At 41.7% G+C, this 23,998-nt stretch overlaps 1 protein-coding gene across 1 annotated transcript; it reads right to left on the reverse strand.

The window, feature by feature from the left end:
- Nucleotides 1–1,148: 1,148 nt before the first annotated feature.
- On the reverse strand, nt 1,149–23,391 carry csnk1da (casein kinase 1, delta a). Its single transcript, XM_074696450.1, has 9 exons — nt 22,914–23,391; nt 9,876–9,986; nt 7,314–7,462; nt 6,927–7,155; nt 6,671–6,841; nt 6,439–6,587; nt 6,098–6,266; nt 5,808–5,917; nt 1,149–3,810 (listed from the first exon to the last, which is right to left on the reverse strand). The coding sequence occupies exons 1-9, from the start codon at nt 22,987–22,989 to the stop codon at nt 3,760–3,762; spliced, it is 1,215 nt and encodes a 404-aa protein (XP_074552551.1). The 5' UTR covers nt 22,990–23,391; the 3' UTR covers nt 1,149–3,759.
- Between the last annotated feature and the right edge of the window lie 607 nt (nt 23,392–23,998).

Here is a 23,998-nt window from a genome sequence, read left to right on the forward strand (position 1 = left end):
ACCTAAAACTCTGACTTTTTAATATAGTAATAATAATAATAATAGTAAAAAAAAATAAAATAAAATAATATTAATAATAATAATAATAATAATAATAATAATAATAATAATAATAATAACATTTAAATGTCTAACTTTTATCTTGGAACATTATTTGTGTAATGGAGCTGTAATAAAAATCTGAATATGAACTAAGGTGTTACCTTTGGAGAAAAAAAAAAATTAAGAGCACTAATCCTCTGTTGCACAGCCTGTTTAACTGTAAACAATACAGTAACCAGTGTTGTAGATAAATAGCTACTTGATGGACTTCTCTTCTCATGCCTTGCTTCCAAATGCAATTATTTATGTCTAGAAAAGAAAAAAAACAATACTCTCTATAAAATAGTTACTGCTGCTACATCCCCAGGAAAGAGCTGAATCAGAAAATATTTTTTAACATGACTCGTCTTTATAAATTCAACTTTTCAACAAGTTTCTATTATTATGACCAGTTAGTTTTTGTGGTTTTTAGACTCTGTACCTGTCACATGAATGGAATTAAGTGGTGAATCTGCTGAATTATTGGGCTAATAACTGCTAAAAAATCAAATGATCATTACAGGTCTAGATCATCAGGGCATTTTTCAGCACGTTTGCTTCATGCTGGGTGTCTCTCTGTGGTACAGTGACCTAGTTTGTGAATGTCACTCTGGTCTCGTCAGTTTGTGCAAAAAATGTCACAGAAATGCCACAGCACCCATCGGAGGCTCTGCTGTGGTCGGTTTGTTTCCTGAGCTCATAATGAGACTGAGTTCACTTCTGTGTCGTTGGAGGGAAGGACTGATTGACCCTCCTGCTCGTGTTCCTCCTTCTCTCGGGACTCTCATAGAAACAGAATTGTGTCCTTAAACTGTCAGATAACAGCTGCTCTGATTTGAAGTAAGAATGCACGTTGGTGTAAACTCCTCTAGTATTTTTTTAGTTATTCACTGTGAATTTTCCTGTCCTGTGTGTGGGCGTGTCTGCACATTCTGCAGGGGGGGAACACTTGTATAACTGTCCTCAGTGCAGCAGCATGCAGGTAAACATTACTCCACAGTGACCCCTAGTGGTTAGATTGAGACATTACTTCAAGGAAAATAACAGCAAAAAAAAACAGCAACATGTACAAGTACTTATTAATTTATTTACAGTTTTAAAATACACAAATACAGTGGCATTACAAATAAGGAGCAAAAGTCTTAGGGAGGGAGAGGACAGAAAGATTTCCCATGAATCCACAGTGAGAGATGCATTGTGGGACATGAGCAACATCTCCACTGCACAGGTAAAAACAAACAGGGACAGGAGGTGAAGAAAGGAGGAAAAACTGAGAATAAGACGTAAAACCGAGCTCCCGTTTAAAGTGTACGACTACAGCCGTCATCAGTGACACAAACGGAGTTAATCCATCACTTTTTTCAAGCCCACAGGTGAAAAAAAAAACAAAAAACAAATAACGGAGTGAGCGTTCCCAGTCCCTCCTTACGCTGTCATCATCCTGTTAGACAGAGCAGGCACATCCTATACACAACAACAGAACAGACATGTACAAATTACCACTACAACCCCCTCCCCCAGAAACTACAGAAAATGGCCTACGATACTTTTCAACCAGGCTACCACAAAGAGAATCTTCCACTTCAAAACCTGCAGGGAGGAAACGCCTCTGCCCCGCTATGAACGACTTTATTAAGACAACACGCAGGCTGTAAGACTTCAAAACCTCTGAGAGCACACCAGACTCTCCACCTGGACTCACGCATCATTTGTCTGAAGGGAGAGTTGGAGGTGATCAAGACTGTGCTGGAATTTATTCACCCAATTCACCCAATTCACCTTAATGTCTGAAGCTACAAAATTTATGTTTTGCCTCTTTTTCCATCAAAAGGAAGTTAATTCATACGGCTGACATCATTGTGCTGATCTGAGCCTAAACAATTTAATGTTGGAAGTGATGTAGGAGTTGTTCTGCAGGTTGTCCAGCAGAGGGAGCTCTGACTTAACATCCTACATCCCTCTTGGCGTGTCTGCAGAGTTCCTTTTGCAGAGTAGTATGTGAAATCAACTTGTTTCCATCTTTGAAAAAATCATCGCAGACTTTTGCAAACATGTGATAGTTAATTTACACGTAACAGTGCGTTAAAAGACTTCTTTATATCAAATTGTTCACACCAAAGCTGGAAATTAATGCTGTTTTTGTGCCAGAAGTATTCTACATCCTGTTTTGAAACCAGTTTCAGCTCTTGGTTCACTGACTACAGGAAGATGTAACCCCTGTGGAGGGTAAAATAACCCGAAAGTCAACCCCAGAACTCATCAGACATCATCCGACATCCGTTTAGCTTTTTGTGACCTCAAACTGATGTTAAGCAAAAAGAAAACCTGTTTCCTCTTAACCTGAACTTGGCTCTGTGGAGTTCAGAACTGTAAACAACAACCAGAGCACAGAGGAGGAAGAGGAGGAGAAGTCTTGGCTCAGATATCCTCTCATTTTGAAAATTAGTACCATCACTTGAGAGTCTACATCATGGTCAGATGATCACTGATGAGTCCTGAGATTGAGGAAAACATGAGAAAGTCACTATGGAGCTGTCATGTTTTAGAAATGATGATGCAAGAGGACAGAGAGTGGATCATTCTGTGTGATCGGAGCAGCTTCAGCCTGAACATGTGACCTTTTAACAGAGGCGTGACTGAGATCCAGGTGCCTCAGGTGTGCTCACAGAGAAACTAAAAACACATTTGACCCAGAATGTCAGGATGTCCTGGAGTGAGATTTTAGAGTTGAAAAGATTCCCCGAAAATTTCCCCTCAAAGTGTTAATCCCCCGCCCTCTTTAAGCTCTACGACAGACCGCACAAACACGCACACAAAGCCACATCACGATGCACCGATTCAGAAAAACGTCTCATCCATTCAGTGCGGACACATCAACCCCCGAAAATATTTCACTGTTTCCATTTACAGCTTCTTCCCCAAACAGCACACCGCAGTCACAACCTGAAGACTGAAAGAAAACGAGCTGCGTGTTTTTGGATTAACAACATCCTGAGGAGGACGAAAAAAAAGACACAAAAACTGATCAATGAGAGCGTTAAAAGGCCTTTGTCCCATTAAAAGAAATCAGTTCTGCTAACTTCACATTTAAACCTATAATGCCTAAGAAGAGGTGAATCTTTTAGGACACAAAGAGCTCAGGCGCGCTCAGGGCTTTGAACACTGCCATCATGTGTCTTCCTGCTCTCATTGTTAAAATAAAGTCTCACACACTTTCTCCAACAGCTAACAGACTCGTCACTCTCCAAGTCCTGTGAAGAACGAGCAGCCGAAGAACAAAAAGGAGTAAAATCAAAGTTGAAAAAGAAAACAAAAAGATGCCAGAGGATCCATGGCTTCATCGACATCCAGGAGGAGGAGGAGGAGTGTGTCTTCCATGGGGGGAGGAGGGAGGATGTGGCTGCTACTTTGCCGAGGTTGTTAAGGCAACCCGAGTGAACTCCACCCACCCGTCACTCTCTCTCTCGCACATACACACACACACGCACGCACATACACACACACTCCTCTAAAGGGGACAAGAGCGCAGCCAGACTCTTGTGCATCTGTTGGTAAGTCCTCTATGTGAATTCAAAGTCCTGTGTGTGAATGTGTGTGTGTTTGTGTGTTTGTGTGTGCTGCAGGTGGTGCGTGTTGAGGCCTCCATGGTGCACAGGTGAATGGGAGGGTGGGGGGGTTTCATCGTGGAGCTGCAGAGTGGAGGCCGCTGGGTGTGACCCGGGACAGCGCCTGAGGAGGACAGAGAAGAAACAGGTTTTCTCATTTTAACAGGAGCCAACTGGTGTTGATGCTGATGGAAAATGAAAGAGGTGGAAACTGATGCGTACCAGGATAGATTTTTAGATAAACTACAAACACTTCAGAAACAAAAACAAAATCTGTAAACCTGTTTTTTTTAATAAACTTTATTTGACTGCATTGCATCTTTTGACCTCCAGGGGGAGCACCTCACCTACAGGCTGATTGGAACAAAGGACTTAGGGCGCGGTGACAGTGGTCAACCTAACCGTGCCATGCTTAAGCACAATTGCCCCCCCCTGCAGTGTCGTACCCCTGCTGGAGAGTACGGCCAGCAGTCACATTACACCAATATGAACCAGTCTTTAGCAGGTATCACACGCACACAGCCCACCTGCGCCATTGTTCAGCGTCTGTTTACATGAAGTGTGATCTCATCAGAGTCAACACAATGAGACACAGAGAGCACTGCTACAACTTTAAAGACTTTTAGCTTAATATTAAGTTGTTTTGGCCGTCTAAACACCTCTGCTATTGATTAAAATGATTGTTGAGAGGAGCAATCATATGCCATGAATCATACGCACTGTCCTCATGCTGTGCTTGTACAGGAAGTGAACCGTGCTGAAGCCCACCTCTCTGAAGCTGCCAAAGCAGAGACGTGAATTGTGCTTAAGTACGGCACACTTGTGGTCACACTGGCCACATGAACTATGATTTAGGATGATATGATTTAGAAATTACCCCTACAGCAGTGTTTTTGTGCAGCAGAAGCCCAGAGCGCTCGCACCAAACACCCCCTCCCTGCTCCTCTGCCTGTTTCCTCTGCACTCAGACGGGGCCATTTTTTACTTGACCAAAAACACAAATAAACGGACTCCCACCAAAAAAATCTGACATGAGTCTGCATTCACGCTTTATTTAGAGAATTTTCACACAAAAACACCGCTAAATAAGGCTCTAGTTCCCATCGTGTCTCTTCATCCTGGCAGACTACCTGCGTTTGTTTATATCTGGCACGCCGAGCGCAGACTGATACACTAAGCGGCGAGCGCCTCGTAGCCAGCTGTGGCTCTGCAGCGGAGGTAGCGCCGTTTTACGACACAATGAGAACTCGAGCTTTATCGTTTTTGTGTGAAAGTAATACACTGAAAATTCTCTAAATAAAGCGTGAATGCAGACCAATATCAGATTTTTTGGTGGGAGTCCGTTTATCTGTGTTTTTGGTCAAGTAAAATATGGCCCCGTCTGAGTGCAGAGGAAACCGGCAGAGGAGCAGGGAGGGGGTGTTTGGTGCGTGCGCTCTGGGCTTATGCTGCACAAAAACACTGCTGTAGGGGTAATTTCTGTCCTAAACCTTGTGATAGGACCCAACTTGTTCCATCCCAGAGTATCACTTTAAGGATATGGTTTTTAATCATTGTATTTATCACCTCTAGTTTAATCTCTTCCTTACAGTCTGTCTCACAGACTCTGTTGTCTTCTGGGGTTTTTATTTCTTCTTCATGTCGGGGACTTCTTTAAACTAGGCGGTGCAAAAAAGGGAACAAGGTAACGTTTGGCTCCAGACAAGAGGAAGTGTTTTGTTCAGTGATCTGTGAACCTGATATATTCATGCTCAGTGGTGTGAGCTGAGTGATGCGTGCTTCCCTTTTTTAAAGGAACATCTGGTGAGCACAATTCGTTCACATAATAACAAAAATTAAAAGACACAAAACTAGATTAAAGTTAGGAATTTGTGATAGATGCAGAAAAGGCAAAAAAAGGTGCATAACAATAGTTTAGAATGCAGGACAAGAACTGTTGTTTGCAGGTCAAAGTAGTTTTTAAAAAATTGTGAAAAACAATCCTGATAAAATCCAGATCCTGACTCAAAAAATAATCCAGACATATTTTTTTCCCGTCTTGTGGATGCATGTAACACTGCAGAAAACTGATATCAAGAGTGTGTAATGATAAAACATGTTTGTTTGTTCAGTGTCTGTTACCTGTGAGGACATGCGACTTGTGTCCTGGCGTCCCGTAAGGTCTGAGGAGGAGATGTTGACTGGTGCCCCACGATGGAGACGCATGCTCACCTTCCTCTCCTTCTCCAAACCTGAAAGACAGAAAAACAAAAGTTAAATTCCAACTTTCAGCCAAAGGAAATCAATTGTGAGCTCAATAAAAGCACAGCTCCAAAACAAGGGAGAGTCTTGTGACAAACACCTCATGACGGAGTCGAGCTGATATTTGAAATCAATTCAAACACAGGGTAACTTTCTGTGTGTGTGCTGACCTGTGTGTGAGGTGGGGTTGAGTGGGGAGGGGGCTGTGACTTCCTGAGCGGCCCTGGCTCTCCCTGAGGCCGAGGCCATGCCCCTGGCCCCGGGGTTCCTGCTGTGCCTCAGCCTCTCCTCACGGTCACGACGCTCCCGCTCGGCGTCCTCCACAGCTCTGTTGGCACCCTGAAGAACACACACACACACTTAAAGCTGCATTCAAACACACAGGGTATCATAAATGAACTTTGTGTCTCCGTTTGTTCTCGTCAGTCTGAGGAACAGCCTCTAAATGTGTCCAATCAACCGTTGGAGCAGAAATCCTGAACTACGTCTTTGATGTGATGATGTAACTCACAAATTTGAGCATGTTCCAGTCGAACACGTAGTCGTAGGAGAAGCCCTGTCTGTGGAACAGGTTTCTGAAGAGCTGGCGGAGGTATGAGTAGTCGGGTTTGTCGTCAAACCTCAGAGAGCGGCAGAAGTTCAGGTAAGTGGCGAACTCCGCTGAGGGTGAAGAAGTTTGGAACATTAACACTCTGACAAAGCGATTATCAAAGACATGAATCATAAGGAGTGGTTGAACTTACAGGGGTAGCCTTTGCAAAGGACCTCGATGGGCGTGGACATTTTCTTCTCACTGATGCGTTCGTACTTCTGCCTCTTGGTGGCAGCTTTGAGGCCCTGCCACGGCAGAGAGCCCAGGTTGAAGTACATGAGGACATATCCCAGAGACTCCAGGTCGTCTCGTCTGGACTGTTCTGTAGATGGAAAGAGGACAGAGTCAGGAGAAGGGGGTCTATCCAGACCAGGACACAGCTGGAGTCAGGGTTTCATGGGTCTTACCGATGCCCAGATGTGTGTTTATGGAGGCGTAGCGGGCTGTGCCGGTCAGGTTCTTGTTCTCGCGGTAGGGGATGTGCTGGTGCGTTCGGGCGTCGCGGTATTTCTTGGCCAAGCCAAAGTCAATGATGTAGACCAGGTTGCCTTTTTTGCCAAGTCCCATCAGGAAGTTGTCTGGCTTCACGTCTCTGTGGATGAAGTTCTTGGAGTGGATGTATTCAATACGGCTGATCTGTTAAAGCAGGACGAAGACAGTGATGTCAGTACTTTCAGGGACAACAAACTCAAAACATGAAGACCAAGTCCTTTTTTTCTGACAGCTTTCAGACTTTGGAGCACAGATTTCTACTTTATTTAAGCCACTGATAACTGGAGTAACTGGTCCCTCACCATCTGGTCGGCCAGCAGCAGCACGGTCTTCAGGCTGAACTTGCGAGAGCAGAAGTTGAACAGATCCTCCAAACTGGGGCCGAGCAGCTCCATCACCATCACGTTGTAGTCGCCCTCTGCCCCACACCACTTTATCGTAGGAATACCCACTGAAAGAGGAGGTGGGGAAAGTTTAGCTCCAAGATTTCACAAAACAAAGGTGTGTTTACATGAAAACCCTCAATATTTCAGGTTGATACAACTAATCAATCAGTTTTTTATCATAATGAATATTGAAAACACTCTGGATAACATGATTAGAGGTGTCCCAGTTCAATATTGATATCAGATATCGGTCCGATATCAGCAAGAAAACAAGTATCGGTATCGTATCGGAATGCATCTAAAATATCCGATATAAGCAGTTTCTGTTACCCATTGGTTAATAATAAATGGGTCAGTTTTTCCTCATACCTACTGTTGCTGACTATTGTTCTTTGTTTGAATAATATCACTTAATCAAGCCTTTTCTAACATGATAGACATACTACAAAATAAGTAGAGGTCGACCAGTATGGTTTTTTTGGGGGCCGATGCCGATGCCGATGCTTTCCAAATTTGGGCAGCCGATGCCGATATGCATAGCCGATTTTTCCAATTTGATATTCAGGCCGATTGTTAAATAAATATATATCTATCACATTTTTGTGAAACGCAGCAATTTCTGAGCAACTAAAAGAAATCTATTACAACAAGTCGTGTCCAGTCCTCTGAACATTTATTCAGCTTTCAAAACAATGAAATATTTTGTCTGAGTAAACACAATGTAACAAGCAGTAGTAAACATTCACACTCTTCTTAAAATGTCAAAAAAGAAATTTAAACTTATAAACATAATCTGAACAAAAGTATGTAATGTATCCAAGTGGTTCCACAAGTTTTAGGTGCTCATCTTTTTTGTGCCTGATCAAAAATTGCGTCCTTTTATACAAAGGATCAAAAATCGGCTTTTTAAAAGAAAATATGGCCGATGGCCGATAGAGACAAATGTCCAAATATTGGCCCGATATATCGGCCGGCCGATATCAATTGTTGTCCAATTGTTGTCTAAAAATAAGTATAAAAGTATGCATGTTTAATGCTGATATCGTATTGGATAAACATCGGTATCGGCCAATACTCAATGCTGCAGTATCAGTATCGTATCGGAAGTGAAAATGTAATATCGGGACATCCCTAAACATGATAACATGATAATAAACAAGAAAAAACATTGATTAAGAAAACTCATGGTAAATATGAAGGTTTCTTAGATGAGTTTGTGTTTCCCCCATGAGTCAAATTTGTAAACTAAAACAGCCAGTTGTGGTTGAACTGACAAAACTCTGAGTCCTGAGCTGAGAAAAAGTCTTAACTTAAACCAGAACAAGAGGAAAAGTTTTCTGGAGTCATTTCTGCTCCTGAAGAGGAGAACAGAAATCCTGCACAGTGTCTATGCCCCCCTTTCCCACACACACACACACACACACACACACACACACACACACACAGGGGGTGTGAAGGCTGGGGCCAGCTGGTTTAGTTGTAGCTGGTAATTGGCTGACGTTGCCGAGGCGAAGAGGCCATCTGGCATTTCCTTGTACAGGCAGACAGCGACAAAAAGCTGCTGCTCAGCACCTAGCGACACACACACACACACACACACAGAGGCAGGGACAGGGACAAACACACACACACACACTCTGCATCAGCTATTTATATACGTACAAACGCAAATACATCCCCCAGTCTGGGTCAGCCTCTGTGCCCTAATAAATCCTGCCCTGCTGGAACAAAAATACAGACTCATGTGCGTGCAGAGATGTGCTGACGGAGACAAACTGTCCCCTGTACACGCCGAGTCCTCTCCACAGTTTGATGAAAAACAGAAGGAACCAGATCAGGTCAGAAGGTGTTTATCGAGGTGTGGAGGAGGACAAGCTCTCTGCTGCTGTTGGAGGTCGTCAGTTTTCTCCAGTTTGTTGCACAGACTTCTGACCCTGCAGGACTCTTTTTTTGGGGCTGAGCGGTGAAACAACACATAGACGCAGGGGGACAGGTTCTTACTGCTTCTCTCATGTTTAAATCTTGCTGGGCAAGTTTACAGGCGAGCAAAGGTCAAATTATACATCTCAACAACAACAAAAAAATCCAAAGGGAGGGATAGTTTGCAGATAATCTGATGAAACCTCAGAGATGATGTGCCACTTGCTCATATTTACTTTGTGTTGCATGACTGCTTTTATTTGTCTCCTTTCCCTCCTAATCCAAACACACCTCAGGCCTTTGTCTTTTCAAATCTAGGACAACAATTGACTCTCCCTGTTTTCTAGTTTCAACACCTTTTAAGGGCCTGTGAGGACTCACTTTTATAAATTTGCCTGTTTAGAATTCACAATTTGAAATGAGATTATTGCCACCAAAATTTGTTATTTCTGAACGCATTCACAGTCCTCAGTAAGAGGAATTCTGTCCCTTAGCATCAGGAACAATTGGACAAAGCATTTTCAAACACAAACCCAGGTACATTATAGATCACATTACCTCCTCCCTGCATCATCTTGTAGATTTTGCTCTCGATGTGAAGCTGCGGATGTTTCGTCTTCACACATTCCAACTTGATGGCGACCTCCTCTCCCACTGAGATGTCAGTACCTGCAGACAGACAGAGAAAAAGGTGAGCTAAATGGAGATACAGACACGTGGTCAATTTAAGGAACATCAGAGGGAGACAGGAGGCGATGGTTGGCAGAAAATTCCTTACACTCTTTGGAATATTTGAAATAAGTAACAGCATGAGGTAGATCAGGAGTTTAAAAAGAAATGGAACTTTGATGTAGTCTGAGACACGACTCCAAGATTCAATGTGAGGATGATGCTCATAAAAAACTCACTCAAAGAAAGGGTCTGCAAGTTAGAGCTGAAACGATTCCTCGAATGATTCGGGGTACTCGATTACAAAAATTACTCGAGTAATTTTCTCCACCTCGAGGAATCGTTTAATTTTTAAAAAGATCAAAGAGTGGTATTTCAAATAGAGCTGAGGCCATATTAAGATAGTTTTCAGACCCCTCAAGCTACCTCTTATACAAAATAGCAACTAGCAACAAATCTAGCTTCTTTTCTGGAGTTTGGAGACTAATGGAGATAGATGGATAGACTGGATAGAAACGAAATGTCACAGGTGATTTCTGGGCTAGTCAATGTGTTCACGTAGCTTCGGTCAGAGGCAGTGGGTGTGCGCTGCAGCTGGCACTGAGCCAAGGAGGAGGACGCCAGTTTAAATGTTGTGTTTAAAAAGTGATGAAATTCCTGCAGACCCTACCTTTAAGGGAACTGTCACAAGAAACTAACTTCAGAAAAATAACTTCATAGATTTCATTCATGTCAGTACAATAAAGTTGATAAATCTTGTTGAAAATGAGTCTGGTTTGTTCAGCTGTTACTCATCAAAAAATTCAAAAGGTGTCTTTTTTTAGTTTACTGACATTTTAACTAACATTGTAAGAATTTAAAGGTGTCCATACATTGATCATAGAGGTCTTAGAATTTGTCTCTCCTGTTAAAGCATCGACTGAAGTGTGATGTCTCCTGCACCATCTGTCACCTCATAGTTGTGAAAACGTTGCGTCATTGAGCATCTGCTCCACACGTGGATCATGTGCTGTGATAACGTTATATAGTTTGATGACACGTGTTGCTGATGGTGATCGACGAATGATAAGACACATATGGGGAGGCAAAGAGAGGCTGTAGGAGGCGAGGTGGGAAAAGCCACTGAGTGTCAAAAACTGTCATGGGGAAAGTAAAAACCAGGTGTAACCCTACGTTTTTTATTTGTTATTTTTGACTAAGCAGCAGTAGAGCTGAAACGATTCCTCGAATGATTCGGGGTACTCGATTACAAAAATTACTCGAGTTTAATTTTTAAAAAGATCAAAGAGTGGTATTTCAAATAGAGCTGAGGCCATATTAAGCGAGTTTTCAGACCCCTCAAGCTACCTCTATACAAAATAGCAACTAGCAACAAATCTAGCTTCTTTTCTGGAGTTTGGAGACTAATGGGTCATTCTACGACACAGGTGCCATTTGGGTCCACAGCATTTGGTGAGATGTACATGGCACAAAAAATGTGTCAAAGCAAGTTCTCTTTTTGGCATGCTGTATCAGAAAATTCTATTTCTTAAAGAGAAAAATTTCCATTTGAAAAATAACAGCTCTTTAACTAAACAAAAATGTTTTTTATTCGATTACTCGATTAATCGATGGGATTTTCAGTATAATACTCGAATACTAAAATATTCGATAGCTGCAGTCCTAAGCAGAAGACCTGTGTCCTTCAGAGACTTTAAGGGTCAGATATGTGGCCTAAAACTGTTTTAACAGCATCTCGTACCAAAACAATGCTTCATCAACTGTTTCTGTTTGTTCAGGGAGTCTCTCTTCACCGTAAAAGTCCAACCCCGTCTTATCTGCTCCATCAGGTAGATATGAAAATAAAAAGCAGTTTGCATTTTTAACAAGGTGTACGGTGACAGTCAAAGTTATTTAAATGACTTGTGTGGTTACTTGGGTACACATGAACATATCGGTGGTTAACAGCGCGGCCAAAAGGAAAAACAAGCCCACAGGTTGGACTCGGTGTACCCTGCTCCTCTTTCATGTTTCCTCTTGCAGATGTTGTCTAAATTCCTCGCAGCTATCTGGACATTTTAATCACCTTTAACTGCTCTGAGGAGACTCTCCGGTGATCTAAAGCTCCAGCTGCTCTCCTCCTAAATACGGTCATGGGGTCCAGTTCCCTGAGCATAATCACAGCAACAGGACACGGGGTTACGTAATCCCCTTTCTCAAACACATGGTTCAATCCCAGGCTAAGAGCAGCTCCATTAGAGCTCCATTGATTTCCCTGAATGATGTCATGTGGGCGGGCGGGGCGGCAGGGCGAGGCACACATGACTCATTTTGGAGCTGATATGTTTTATAATTCGAACACGGATCTGTCGAATGAGGCTGGAGACAAGTCTGAGGAGGCAGGGAAACAAAGTCCAGAGGCGGGGATCTGTGCAGCTGAGTAATGGACATTGATCTGCCAAACCAGTCTGATTTTAAAGGGTCAGTTCACCCAAATAACACCTATAGTCACTCTCTGGGGCTTTAATCTGGACGTCATTCTCATCAGCTTGTCAGGGACTGAAATGATGATGGATGGTGTGCTTGTTGCTGTGGACTCACTCTCATACATTACACTCCAGTTTTAAGGTTTTCCTGCTGCTTTTATTGAGCATGCTCAACAGTCTGGCAGCATTCAGGTCAGCTTCGAAGGTATATTGACATTTATGATATTATGTAAAATGTGTAATATGGATTCTGTTCGTTGCAATGATACAAATGTTTTAATTCTCAGACTCCTTTACACACAATGAAACCTTTGACTCACTGAGTTGTTGCCTCAGGCTCTGCATGAGGTCAATCAATACATCAATAAACTATTTGATCAGTGAAAATGTCTGTTAAGCCTTTGTGTAGTAAGAGCGGCAGAGTTCAGAGCTCTGCGGGTGTTACTGCATCATAGGAATGTGATTTGTCCGGACAGATTTCTCTGGAGAATGCACATCTCTCCACGGAGAGTGTGTGTATGTGGAAAGAAACAAGTGTGTGCAGTTAATCCTGAGACATATGTTCAGACACGTCCCTACACACAGGTAGAGGAGAGAAAAACACTTCGGCCTTGGTTGCATTGAGTCACTATACATTTTGTTGTTTGATGTGGCACTTATCAGATGGAGGATCAAAAAGTTGACGTAAAAACAAGCTGAAATCTATGGAAGAGGATTAGGGCCACAAAAAAAGCCCAATTTTTTATAACTGTTTTTTTATGAGATTAGAAGTCAGAATTCTGGAAAAAATGGAACTCTGAATTTAATCTAAGAATTCCGACTCTTTTCTCAAAAAGAAAAAAGAAAAAAAAAGAAAGGAAAGTAAAAAAAAAAAAAAAAATGTCAGTTGCCCTAATCCTCTTCCATAGAAATCTTATTCCGTACATCTGTGAGGAGCACTGTGGAGTTTATTTGATCCTGATTGGCTGGGCGGCTCAGTGACCCGATTGGGTGAGGTCACAGATGAGTTATTGATGGTGATGACATCAGTTATTTTGTGCTGAGACGCAGCTTCAAAAACTAAACACAGGTGTGAATGGTGAACTCTCCGGTTATTTCAGGTCTCCATTATTATCTACCTCGACAGCTTTTCAATGTAGTGGCCCCTGGGACCCAGCGGTGGTGATTTGAGTGGGTCCCTGGGAAATGTTAATGGGTCCCTAATATCATTTTTGTCCTTAGGGAAAATGTAGTGGTAAAATATTTACACTCAGGGCTTCAGGATTGAAATCTTTAACCTCAGAGTGCCTTCATAAAATGTCTCTGTTCCTGAAGCTGTCGGCACACTCTGCTTTGCACAAAGTGTAAACAACAGATGCAACATGTTGCACTGAAAATATTAAAGCTCAGGCAGTAAGCTTATCTTCTTGGAGCTGTAGGACCTCGACTTAAGGACAAGGCCCTCATCAAACCCAGCGTGCGACCGCAGGAGGTGTTGCTTCACACATCAATAACCCTGAAGTGTCGTCTCTCCTCACAGCAAATGGAACAAGTCATTCTAAAAGTGCAAGCCAGCGACATTTCTCAACTCCAAACGACTGACAAGCTTCCGACTTTCGTGACGTCAACAAAAAACCACGACTAACACCAGAACTTTTTTCGCACAATCAAAACCGCAAAGTTTCACAAGCAGACTGCAGAGAGGCGTCACTGGTTTGTAAAGTGAGTCACCGTGAGCAGCAGCGCCGGGTCTGAGCACGTCTCAGGTTGTGTTATTGTAACAGCTCTAAAACCTCCTCACTGTTCGCTCTGCTTATGTAAGCTGACCCATCCCTGTTCGCATACACTGCTGGAACCATTTCAGTTTACCAGGATATCACACGCCAAGGCTCTGTTACATAAGGCCAGTCAGACAGGTAACAGACCGCGGCTGTGTTGGAGCGTTTACAGACACACTGTCAGACTGAACAGGCTCTGCATGGAAACTGCAAAGTGTTGTACCTACTACCAACGACTGTGGGGCTTTGCTTGTTTAAAATCTTTGTGTTTTTTTTTTTAATTTACGAAAAAAAGACAAAAAGCAGTTTTCATTCTTCATGTTTACATTAGGTGATATGCCAGGGTGTGGCGTTGTCATGCACTGATTAGCAGTGAGTTGCTGCTTGACCACTTTTTATCAGGTCATCTGGTCCTAATAACCAGGTCAGCTTGTTTTGAGGAGGAGCCTTTGAAAACTAGCAAACAGCTTTAGAGTCGGTCATCTCATGTTTTTGTTTTGCCTTAGGGCTGAACGATTTTGGAAATTAATCTAATAGCGATTTTTTGGACCAATATTGCCATTGCGATAAAGCATGTTTTTGGGGGGATGGGGGTGGGGTGGGGGTAATTCAGTAGGGTTGAAACAACGAATCGATAAAAATTGATAAATAAAAGCGTCAACAAGGTTTTTCCATAATCGATGAACTGTGCTGCATCATTACTGTATTATTTTCTCTTCAGTAGGCCTGTCACGATAATCAATAAATCAATTAACCGAACGATAAATTAAAATGTCCTCGGTAAGTTTGCCAGCCTCGATAAACTGACACGTGCATGCATGTTTGTTTTCCTCCTCTCTTTCGACCAAAGCGGCTGAATGAGAAGATGGCTCACTACGTCTATCTTTCCTAACATCAGGGTGCATAGGTTCTATAGCGGATTTAGCGGATTTATAGCAGAGTGAGCATCTGTCAAAAATGTGATCTTTGGGGTGAAGACGGGGCTGCTCGCACGTCCACACGGAGAGAGCTAAAGCGAGCCTCCTGAGGGGTAAGGAGGAAACACACGCTAATATGAGTGATGGCACGAAAGATACGGTTCTTAAGCCGCCTGCCACAGTCCCAGTGTGGGAATATTTGTTTTTTATCAGAATGAACAAAGTGTGAGCTCATGAACACCAACCAGCTGATATGTGGCATTTGTTCGAAAATAGTGGCGACGAAGAAGAAGAAGGGGAGGTGCAGCAGAGCCTTGTTCTTTGACAATCCGCTCTTACTGAGGCTTTTGGTCTGCAAAGTAAATAGAAATAAAAGCGCCAAATGGTGGGCGCTCAAAGACAGCTACATTGCCAAAGAAATGCAGCCCTTCAATACGGTTGAAGGCCAGAAATGTTAAAAATGTTTGACAGACAGTACGAATTGACTGGGAAAAAGTACATGTTACAAACAATTCAGGAACTGTATAAACTCCCTTTTATTTAGGCTATGGTTTTTATTGTTGGGTTTTTTTTTGGAGTTTCGTTTTTTCTTTGAAGACAAGGTCTATGTTTTACTGTTTTTGATTAGTATTAATTATTTTCATTGACATGTATTTTTTTCTAAAAGAGAGTCCATTTCATTTTCATTGTATTTTTTTCTCTTTCTTGTTTTTTAAATTTATTATATTTTTTGTTTAATTTATTTTATTTAAAAGATCCTGGCCTTTTAATTACAGTTAAATACTCTTAAGAAATTAAAGTTTCTTGCTTTTGACATGGTGTACTCACTTTATTATCCCATTTATCATAATTACATCAATGAAAAAATGGGAAAAAATAAATAAATAATATTGACAATAACATTGTTTATCGGCAATAATATTTGGGAAAATTATCTTCTAGCAAAATTTGTTATCGTGACAGGCCTTGTATTTAACTATTTATTGGTTTATTTCAATATTAAATAATTATTGACACATTTATTCATTTATTTATTTATCTAATTAATGATGTATTTATATATTTCATTTTGGCACTGTTAGTCCTCCATATTCCTGCAGTGTGACGGCTGAAGAAGTGCTGATTCTGCCGCACTATGCTGCGTCCATGGAAGAAAAAACACGTGTGTAACTTGAAGGAGCTCATTCCTGAGCAGCTCAGACTGATGTGATCGATTGAATGTGATTGATTTTGACTGTGAGTCTGTGTCAATGCAGCACTTTTCATATCAAACTGACCTTTTCTCAGGTCATGCCCTGAAAGAGAAACTCTGTGGTGTGTATTTGTTTTGCACAGCGCGGAGGAAAATCCAGCTCAGGGATTTGAGGTGATGACAAACACAGATCAGGGAAGCTGAAGCCTGTTTCAACACAATCACACAGCACTAAAAACAGCTGGAGAGTCACCAGGAACCTTTTGTGGGGACGAAATGTACAACCTTCTATAAGCACAGCTTCAGACTGGGGATATTTCATCGTGAAAGAAACCTCTAAAAGATTACAAAATACTCCACAGCTCTGAATATTTGACGGTCGGCACACAGAGTACGAGGCTTCAGTCCAACAGCTGACCTCATCTCTCCTCCTGCCAACAACAAAACACAGAATCCACCGAACAGACGGAGCCACAGCACTCTGAGCCCACAGTCAGCGTTTTCAGAGCTCTCTGGTACGTTGCTCGTGATAAGTTTTACACAATCACACAGGATGAGCATCAAATACTTCTGATACAGAGCCTGACATCACGTTAGTCAGCTGAGAGTCAGAGAGGAGGAGGGATGAGTGTGGATCTGACAGATCTCACTGTCAGGAGGTGATTTTCCACAGCAGGAAGTCGGGACCTTTCAAGAACTCTGTTCTGAGGCGGGTGGAGGGATTATTCCTCTGCAGGTTTACCTACAAACTGACTTTCATGGAAACACTGTTACAACTTGGAGCCTGATAGCATGAATGTGTCTGTCAGCTCCTTGTGTTACGGTCTGAACAGTGACCCTGTAAACTGGAGACCCTCAGCTGAACGGGTCAGTGGTCGTCAAGTTCAAAACAGCTGTTGGAACTCGTGGGAAAAATAATGCAAAAACACTGTGTAACGCTCAAAAACAGATCAGCAAACAGGCACATGATGCTCACGGTCTAAGATAAAAACTTCAGACTATGCGCCTCCTTGAAAACAATGCTGAATATCTACATTGTTGAACAGAGGTAAGAAAAGTCCACGCTCAACACATCTGCTCCTGTATTTACTCTCACAAGACCACAGGGAATACAAGACCTCACACAGACACAAAAACATGAACCTGCCTGACCTCCAACATGTCACTGTCTGATTTCAGTCATCAGGAAGCCGTCTGAAACACTTCCTGTTTTTGTTTTGAGGAACTTGAGTCTGAAAAAAGTGTTGAGCTGGTGTTTGAAAAGGTGAACTAACTGATCAGAAGATAAGCTGTGTGATAACCATAAGGTCTCCTTTATGTTTCTGCAAACCGTCCACTAACGATACTGAAATCACCTCACAAAACAATGCTGTATTTGAATCTGAGTGGCTGTTTTCACCAGGGGTAGGCACTTCAAGTATTTGAGCTGTTCGATATTCGCTCATATCCATTTGAAAAGTATTCAAAGATCATCACCCACCCACCCCAAGCCGCCGCAAGCCGCCTCCCACTCAAATACATGTACCTGCCAACATTACATTTTGAAAAAGGCGTAGTGGGCTGTTCTGCTCTGCACGTTGATCATCAAACTTATTTCTTCGAGTGACAAAGCCGAACACTCACTGTTGATCTGCGGAAAGCGCCGCACTTCCACTGCTCTCACATGGCTGGGCATAGTTGTGATTAGGGATGGGTACCTTTCACATTTGAAATGATATGGTACCGATGCCTGGTACCTGGCAATCGGTACCGGTACTCGACGATACCAAGTTTTGTTACTTTTTTGTGTTTATGTGGTAAAAAATATCAAGTTATTTAATAATGAAATATAAAAAAAATTCAATTTAACAAATTTATTCTTCAATATATAACCTTGTAATGCTGTGTTCATGTCCAGCATGGAAAATCACCAACTCTTCGACTCCCTCATAGTCACAAGGATGCATTTAGGTACCTTTTAGTTTTACATGAATACCTGGTACTTTTGACAGAATTCGGTCGGTACCTGTAAAAGTACCAAATTCGGTACCCATCCCTAGTTGTGATATGCTAGATCAAGGGGCCTTGACGGTTTTAGGGTGAAATGCAAAAGTATTGTTGCGTTACGGCCTCACATTTACATGGAAACAGCGTTCTTGGCCAAACCTAAAACCCAAACTTTTGAAAACGGCATCCTGAGTGGTATTATTCTGAAACACTGCCGACACCTTAGCCACGTAAACAGTAAGCCAGCGTTTTCAGTGTGAACAATAGCCACGGTTACTTGAGGAGTTTTTCATCTTTCTGAATGACTTTTCCGAAAACAATAGTATACATGGAAAGGAATATTCCAATCTCTGGTCTACATGCGCCGCTGTAATCAAACAGAGTAGTCAATGGGGCATGCGCAGAAAAATGTAAACATCACAAGATTTATCAAAGCTGGAGGACGACAGTTTGTTTATCACGGTGTTGCAATACTCCGTATTGTGAGTTTGTCGTCTGTCCAGGCCTGATATTATGTTCATTTCTTTCAAAGTTTGGATCAAAAGCAAACTTTCCTCCAGTGTTGACTGCTCACCGCCATTTTTAAATTTGAGGAACGTCTCCAGTTGCGTCTTACGTCATATCTGAGCATGTGCTGAAAGAACACACCCTGACAACTTTCCATTTGAGTGGATACAGGATACCTCAATCGGTTCAGGGAAAGGAATATTCCACCCCTGTGAAACTGATTAAATGTCCATTCAGATTGGCACTTGTCTTTCACAATGAGGTGTATGCAAAGGTTGAATTCTTTCTGTTTGAGCAAATAAACCTAATGCAAGTGGAATATTTGGGTACATGTAAACGTGGCTACTGACGTAGCTTCGCACAAGCGCATACAGCAGTTTAACAGTGCCGTTGTTACAAAGGTCGTGGACTACCGTGTTGTGCTTCTGTCGCTAAATCTGCTGAATCAGCTGACTGTCAAACAAAATGAGCATCTGTTGCTCCACTTCTGCTTTTAGCATTCACCAACACACCAGATGATCAGTCCAACTTTACTTTGGTGGAGATCTACCAAAACCGGCGACTACAGGCCTGGCATGCTTACTAAGACGTTTTCAGTCCCTCGGCGCTTTCTTGTAAACACAGATTTTTTTCACTGGTGTTCTATCGTTTTGGGAGGATCTTCATGTAAACAGGGCCTCACCTTGCAGACTTTGCATTGCACTTCATTCTTATTCATTTTTTTGGAAGAGTTCCCACACTTCCCAATCCATATTGGGAAGTGGTTCTTGGTTCTCGGATGTGAGCTGGGAGGTGACGACGTGGACCTGTCCTTCCATCCATTGTTGTTGGGAACGTGGGTTCTACCCCGTGGGATGGACGAGCTAGCTGTGCTAACCCAGCGGCATCGTGCTGTTCACGGACGTGGCTGACGGAGCTGACATCGGACGCCGGCGCAACATTGGAGGAGCTTCGCCTGCTGTGAGCAGACAGGATCCAGGAGACAGAGACTGAACAGACTTCTGGGGAGGCTCAGTCCTGGACCCTGTGGAGGTGGAGACTGGCTGGGCTGGAGAGTGGTGGACAGGATGTCGTCATCTAATTTCTTATGGACTTTTTTGGACTTTCTATACACTTTCTTACTTTTGTTTTCTTAAATGCTGCTGTGACTCTTGAATTTCCCCTCGGGGATAAATAAAGTATTTTCTATTCTATTCTATTCTATTCTATTCTATTCTATTCTATTCTATTCTATTCTATTCTATATTTGAATGTCTAACCGTTCTTGTTTTGGCTGTAAATCCTCCAGCCTTTGACTCCTGGTCTCGCTCCAGTCATTATGTCAGTTTGTCGCCGTGGTCAAGTCAAATAAGATCTGGTTTGGACACTGTTTTATTTTGAAAGTCATTTGGCATTTTACATGGTTTTCGCACACAACTTCCTGTCCTGCTCAACCATTTTTTTTTGTGGACACATAACAGCTCCAGCAGCCTGCATTAAATTGTGATCTGCCACAGACAGGACAAAGCCATTGTCATATGAACTATTCAATTTGATGTTAATGACGATTTGAATATTTGAGAATCATTGCCCATCTCTAGTATTCACACATGCACTATATGCATAAAATTTAGACAAATTTTCAGGGTGAACTGAATGTGTGAATGCTACATTTTTCCCTAAGGACGATAAAGACAGACAGGGTAGAGGGTACATAGGTTGGAAACATATCCAGGGATGCATGTGTGAATAAAGCTTCAGTTAACAGACGCCATTGTCAAAGTGATCAGTCCACAGCCGGTGAAAATGCCTCATGAATTACCGATGACCCCTCTCTATTGTTGTTCGGATGACTAAGTAAATGTGCTCAGAAATGTGATCAGCTGTTCCCAAACACTGTTGCCATGAGCCGTGGACTTCCAGTATGGAAGCCAGAGGATGCATTACAACGATGAAGGTGGTTAAAGTCACAGCAGAGGGATGCTACGGTTTGTTCTAAAGAGGTCACACAAGAGTTTTTTTTACACATTTACTTAATGAAAAACATTTCTGTGAATTATAAGGATGCTCCCTCCACAGCAGAAATGTATCACTCCAGCCTTTACCTTCTATGAGAGAGGACACATCCCATCTATTATTGTATTAACTATCAGATCAATAGGGCACTGCCTTTGGCACTTAGTTACTAAAACTCAATAATATATGACCACGTCCCCTCTGGCACTAAACAAGCAGAATTTATTAACCATTTCAGCTGATAGTCACCAGGCAGCACAGATCAAATAACCCCTTACAGACAAGAAATTAATGCAGTGGATAATCTTGATTGTTCAATATCCTGTTTCAGAGAAAAGTTGACATTTATCTAGAGCTGAAACGATTCCTCGAATTATTCGAGGTACTCGATTACAAAAAATACTCAAGTAATTTTCTCTGCCTCGAGGAATCGTTTAATTTTTAAAAAGATCAGAGAGTGGTATTTCAAATAGAGCTGAGGCCATATAAAGAGAGTTTTCAGACCCCTCAAGCTACCTCTTATACAAAATAGCAACTAGCAACAAATCTAGCTTCTTTTCTGGAGTTTGGAGACTAATGGGTCGTTCTACGAAACAGGTGCCATTTGGGTCCACAGCATTTGATGAGATGTACAAGGCACAAAAATGTGTCAAAGTGTGTTTACAGATTTTGGAGCTACCAAAGCAAGTGATCGTATTGATATGCTGTATCAGAAAATTCTATTTCTTAAAGGGAAAATTTTTCATTTGAAAAATAACTGCTCTTTAACTAAACAAAAATGTATTTTATCCGATTACTCGATTAATCGATGGGATTTTCAGTAGAATACTCGAATACTAAAATACTCGATAGCTGCAGCCCTACATTTATCCTTCTAAAAAGAAATCCTCGAAAAAAAACACATTCTTTTCACCATCACTATGATTAAAAAGAGGGACAATGTACAGGCTTGTATTGTTTGGTGGTAGCTGAGAGCTCCTGTCAGGGCGAGCTATTTACAACTTTCAGGATGTCACAGTTCAGTTTATTGGCTAATAATGTACTCTTACTTTACAATATTGCTGTCTTAAGTCAGGCAGAAGTCATTCTAAAGAAACCGCTCCAAGGCTTACACAGAGTTGTTTGGAATTTTAAGACCGACTAGTCTGAAGAACAAAACAGGAATATGAAATGAGATTTGAAACCCAGTTTTACTTTTGATCTCTGTAAAACCTCCACAGTGCACAGTGTTTGAAATTTATTAGGATGTGGGGAAACCTTTCGAAGAAATCTGGATTATCCTGATCCCAACAGAGGGACAGATTCAGAATGGATTACAAGAGTTAAGTTTCATAAGAAGTGTTATGTGCAAAACAGTACAATTGCATCATGTATCTCTTTCACTTCTATGAGCCCGAGCACGGAACCGTGAAAAACTTTTGAAATGCAAAGAAATATAGGAGTCTCCACACAAAGTGAGCTGCTTTTTACCATGCACCAAATTTCACCAAATCTTGTACATACGACAACTGTGTGTGGATTTTTAAAATATTACAAGGGTCTTGAACCATGTGTAATTTTCACTTACATACAAGGTCCTTCCCAAATAATTAAACTAGTGTTGAAGTGTATTTTAAGGTGAATATGCAAATGATCTTGTCTGTCAAAATTAAAACATTGACCAGCATCTTAATGGTACTGCCACACTGCATTAGTCACATTTACAGAGTGCCACTGTCTTCTTCTTTTTCATAGACTGATTCCTGTGCTATGCCGTGTCATTGCAAATGTATTTTTCTATTGTCCTACTAAGAATAAACCCATCCAAAGAGAGGAAATGCTATAAAAACTTTTGGCAATTTTGCAATGAAGCTTAAATATCTGACATTAACACTATACCCACCTCTGACAAGACAAACAGACAATAATGGTCTGACATTTTTGCCTGCTACATGGGGTGGCCAACCAAATTTCCAGTATGGTTCGTGCCTCCCCTGGCCACCCTGAGTGAATGCGTCCCTGTTTGGCTAATAAACCCGGAAAAGACCCCGGCTACTACACTCTTAGAATATCCACATCAAACCCAGACAGAAATATTTTTATTTTACGTCTATTCAAGTTTGACTTACCCAAATAAATGTCTCCAAACGATCCACTTCCAATTTTCCTGCCCAGTCTGTATCGGTTTCCCACTCTCAACTCCATTATTCAACTGTAGACGGCTAGCAAGCTCAGTCGCTAGCTCCAAATTATCCAGAAATGTTCAGTTGACGATCAAAGTGTTTTCAAAAACCAAAAAAAGACAAAAACACCCAAAACATTAAACCAGTCCGAGCGATGAATTGTTCCTTCTGTGTTGTCCCCGGATGAAATCGTCTCTCCCAATCTTTCGCCTTTTGTTTTAAATTCTTAATCACCTCATATTGTGACAATACGTAGCTTGTTAGAAAGGTTAAGGAGTGTACTTTATGCTCTCGGTGTTTTTAAAAACGGTTCGCTATTATTTTCCGCGGATGAAGACGGATTTTGAAGACTTTACTCCTCTGTTTGGCTCGGCTTAGCTTCCTTCAGCTGTCTCCGCTCTGTTAGGATCCTGCTCGGTAATCTGCTGGGGGGTGTCTGACGTCACTTCCGTGCATGGTAATGGCGTAAGGACGTTGATAGAGAGTGTTGAAGGAAAGAGCGCTCAATAGATAAAATTAACCGTAACAACTTCAGCTGACACATTTTGTTCATCTCCAGCATCAAGCAGTCTTATCGAAAGTCGTAAATAGCAGTAAATCATCTTAAATAAATAAAAAGAATGGAGGGCTATTTTGGGCTTCTGTTGTAATAAGTTATATCTAAAGGGTGACATGCTCATTTTGACTGATGTGGCTACATTTGCACTAGCCCATCTGGATTTTCGATTTCAGTTGTTCAATTTTCAACTAAGTTTAGGTCCCAATAGAAATTTGATTATTCTGAATTTAAATCTAACATCAGCTCTCAATTGTCAACATGTCAACTTATTTTGCAATCCCCACTTAAACTTTAACCAACACTACTTTGGGTTATAACTCCTCTATTCTAATTTTTTTTTTTAACATGATATGGCTGAAAAGTTAGTTCCAAATTGCAAATATCTCAATCTACAACCCCCAATCCCACTGGAAGATCATAAAAATTTACTGTCTCCATCTTTGTAACCCTTCCTTTGTGCCCTTTGTTGCAG

The sequence above is a fragment of the Halichoeres trimaculatus genome, unplaced genomic scaffold (genome assembly GCF_033239565.1).
Source record: "Halichoeres trimaculatus isolate MK-OKI-2021-1 unplaced genomic scaffold, fHalTri1.1 fHalTri1_scaffold_20, whole genome shotgun sequence".
Lineage (NCBI taxonomy): Eukaryota > Metazoa > Chordata > Actinopteri > Labriformes > Labridae > Halichoeres > Halichoeres trimaculatus.

Bases quoted from the DNA above. Each gene is read 5' to 3' on its own strand.
- csnk1da (XM_074696450.1), bottom strand. From the start codon at position 22,989: ATGGAGTTGAGAGTGGGAAACCGATACAGACTGGGCAGGAAAATTGGA. The intron at 7,156-7,313 runs GTGAGGGACCAG...CTGCTTTAACAG, and splicing joins TGCTGCTGGCCGACCAGATG to ATCAGCCGTATTGAATACAT. The intron at 3,811-5,807 runs GTAACAGACACT...TGTCCTCCTCAG, and splicing joins CAAGTCGCATGTCCTCACAG to GCGCTGTCCCGGGTCACACC.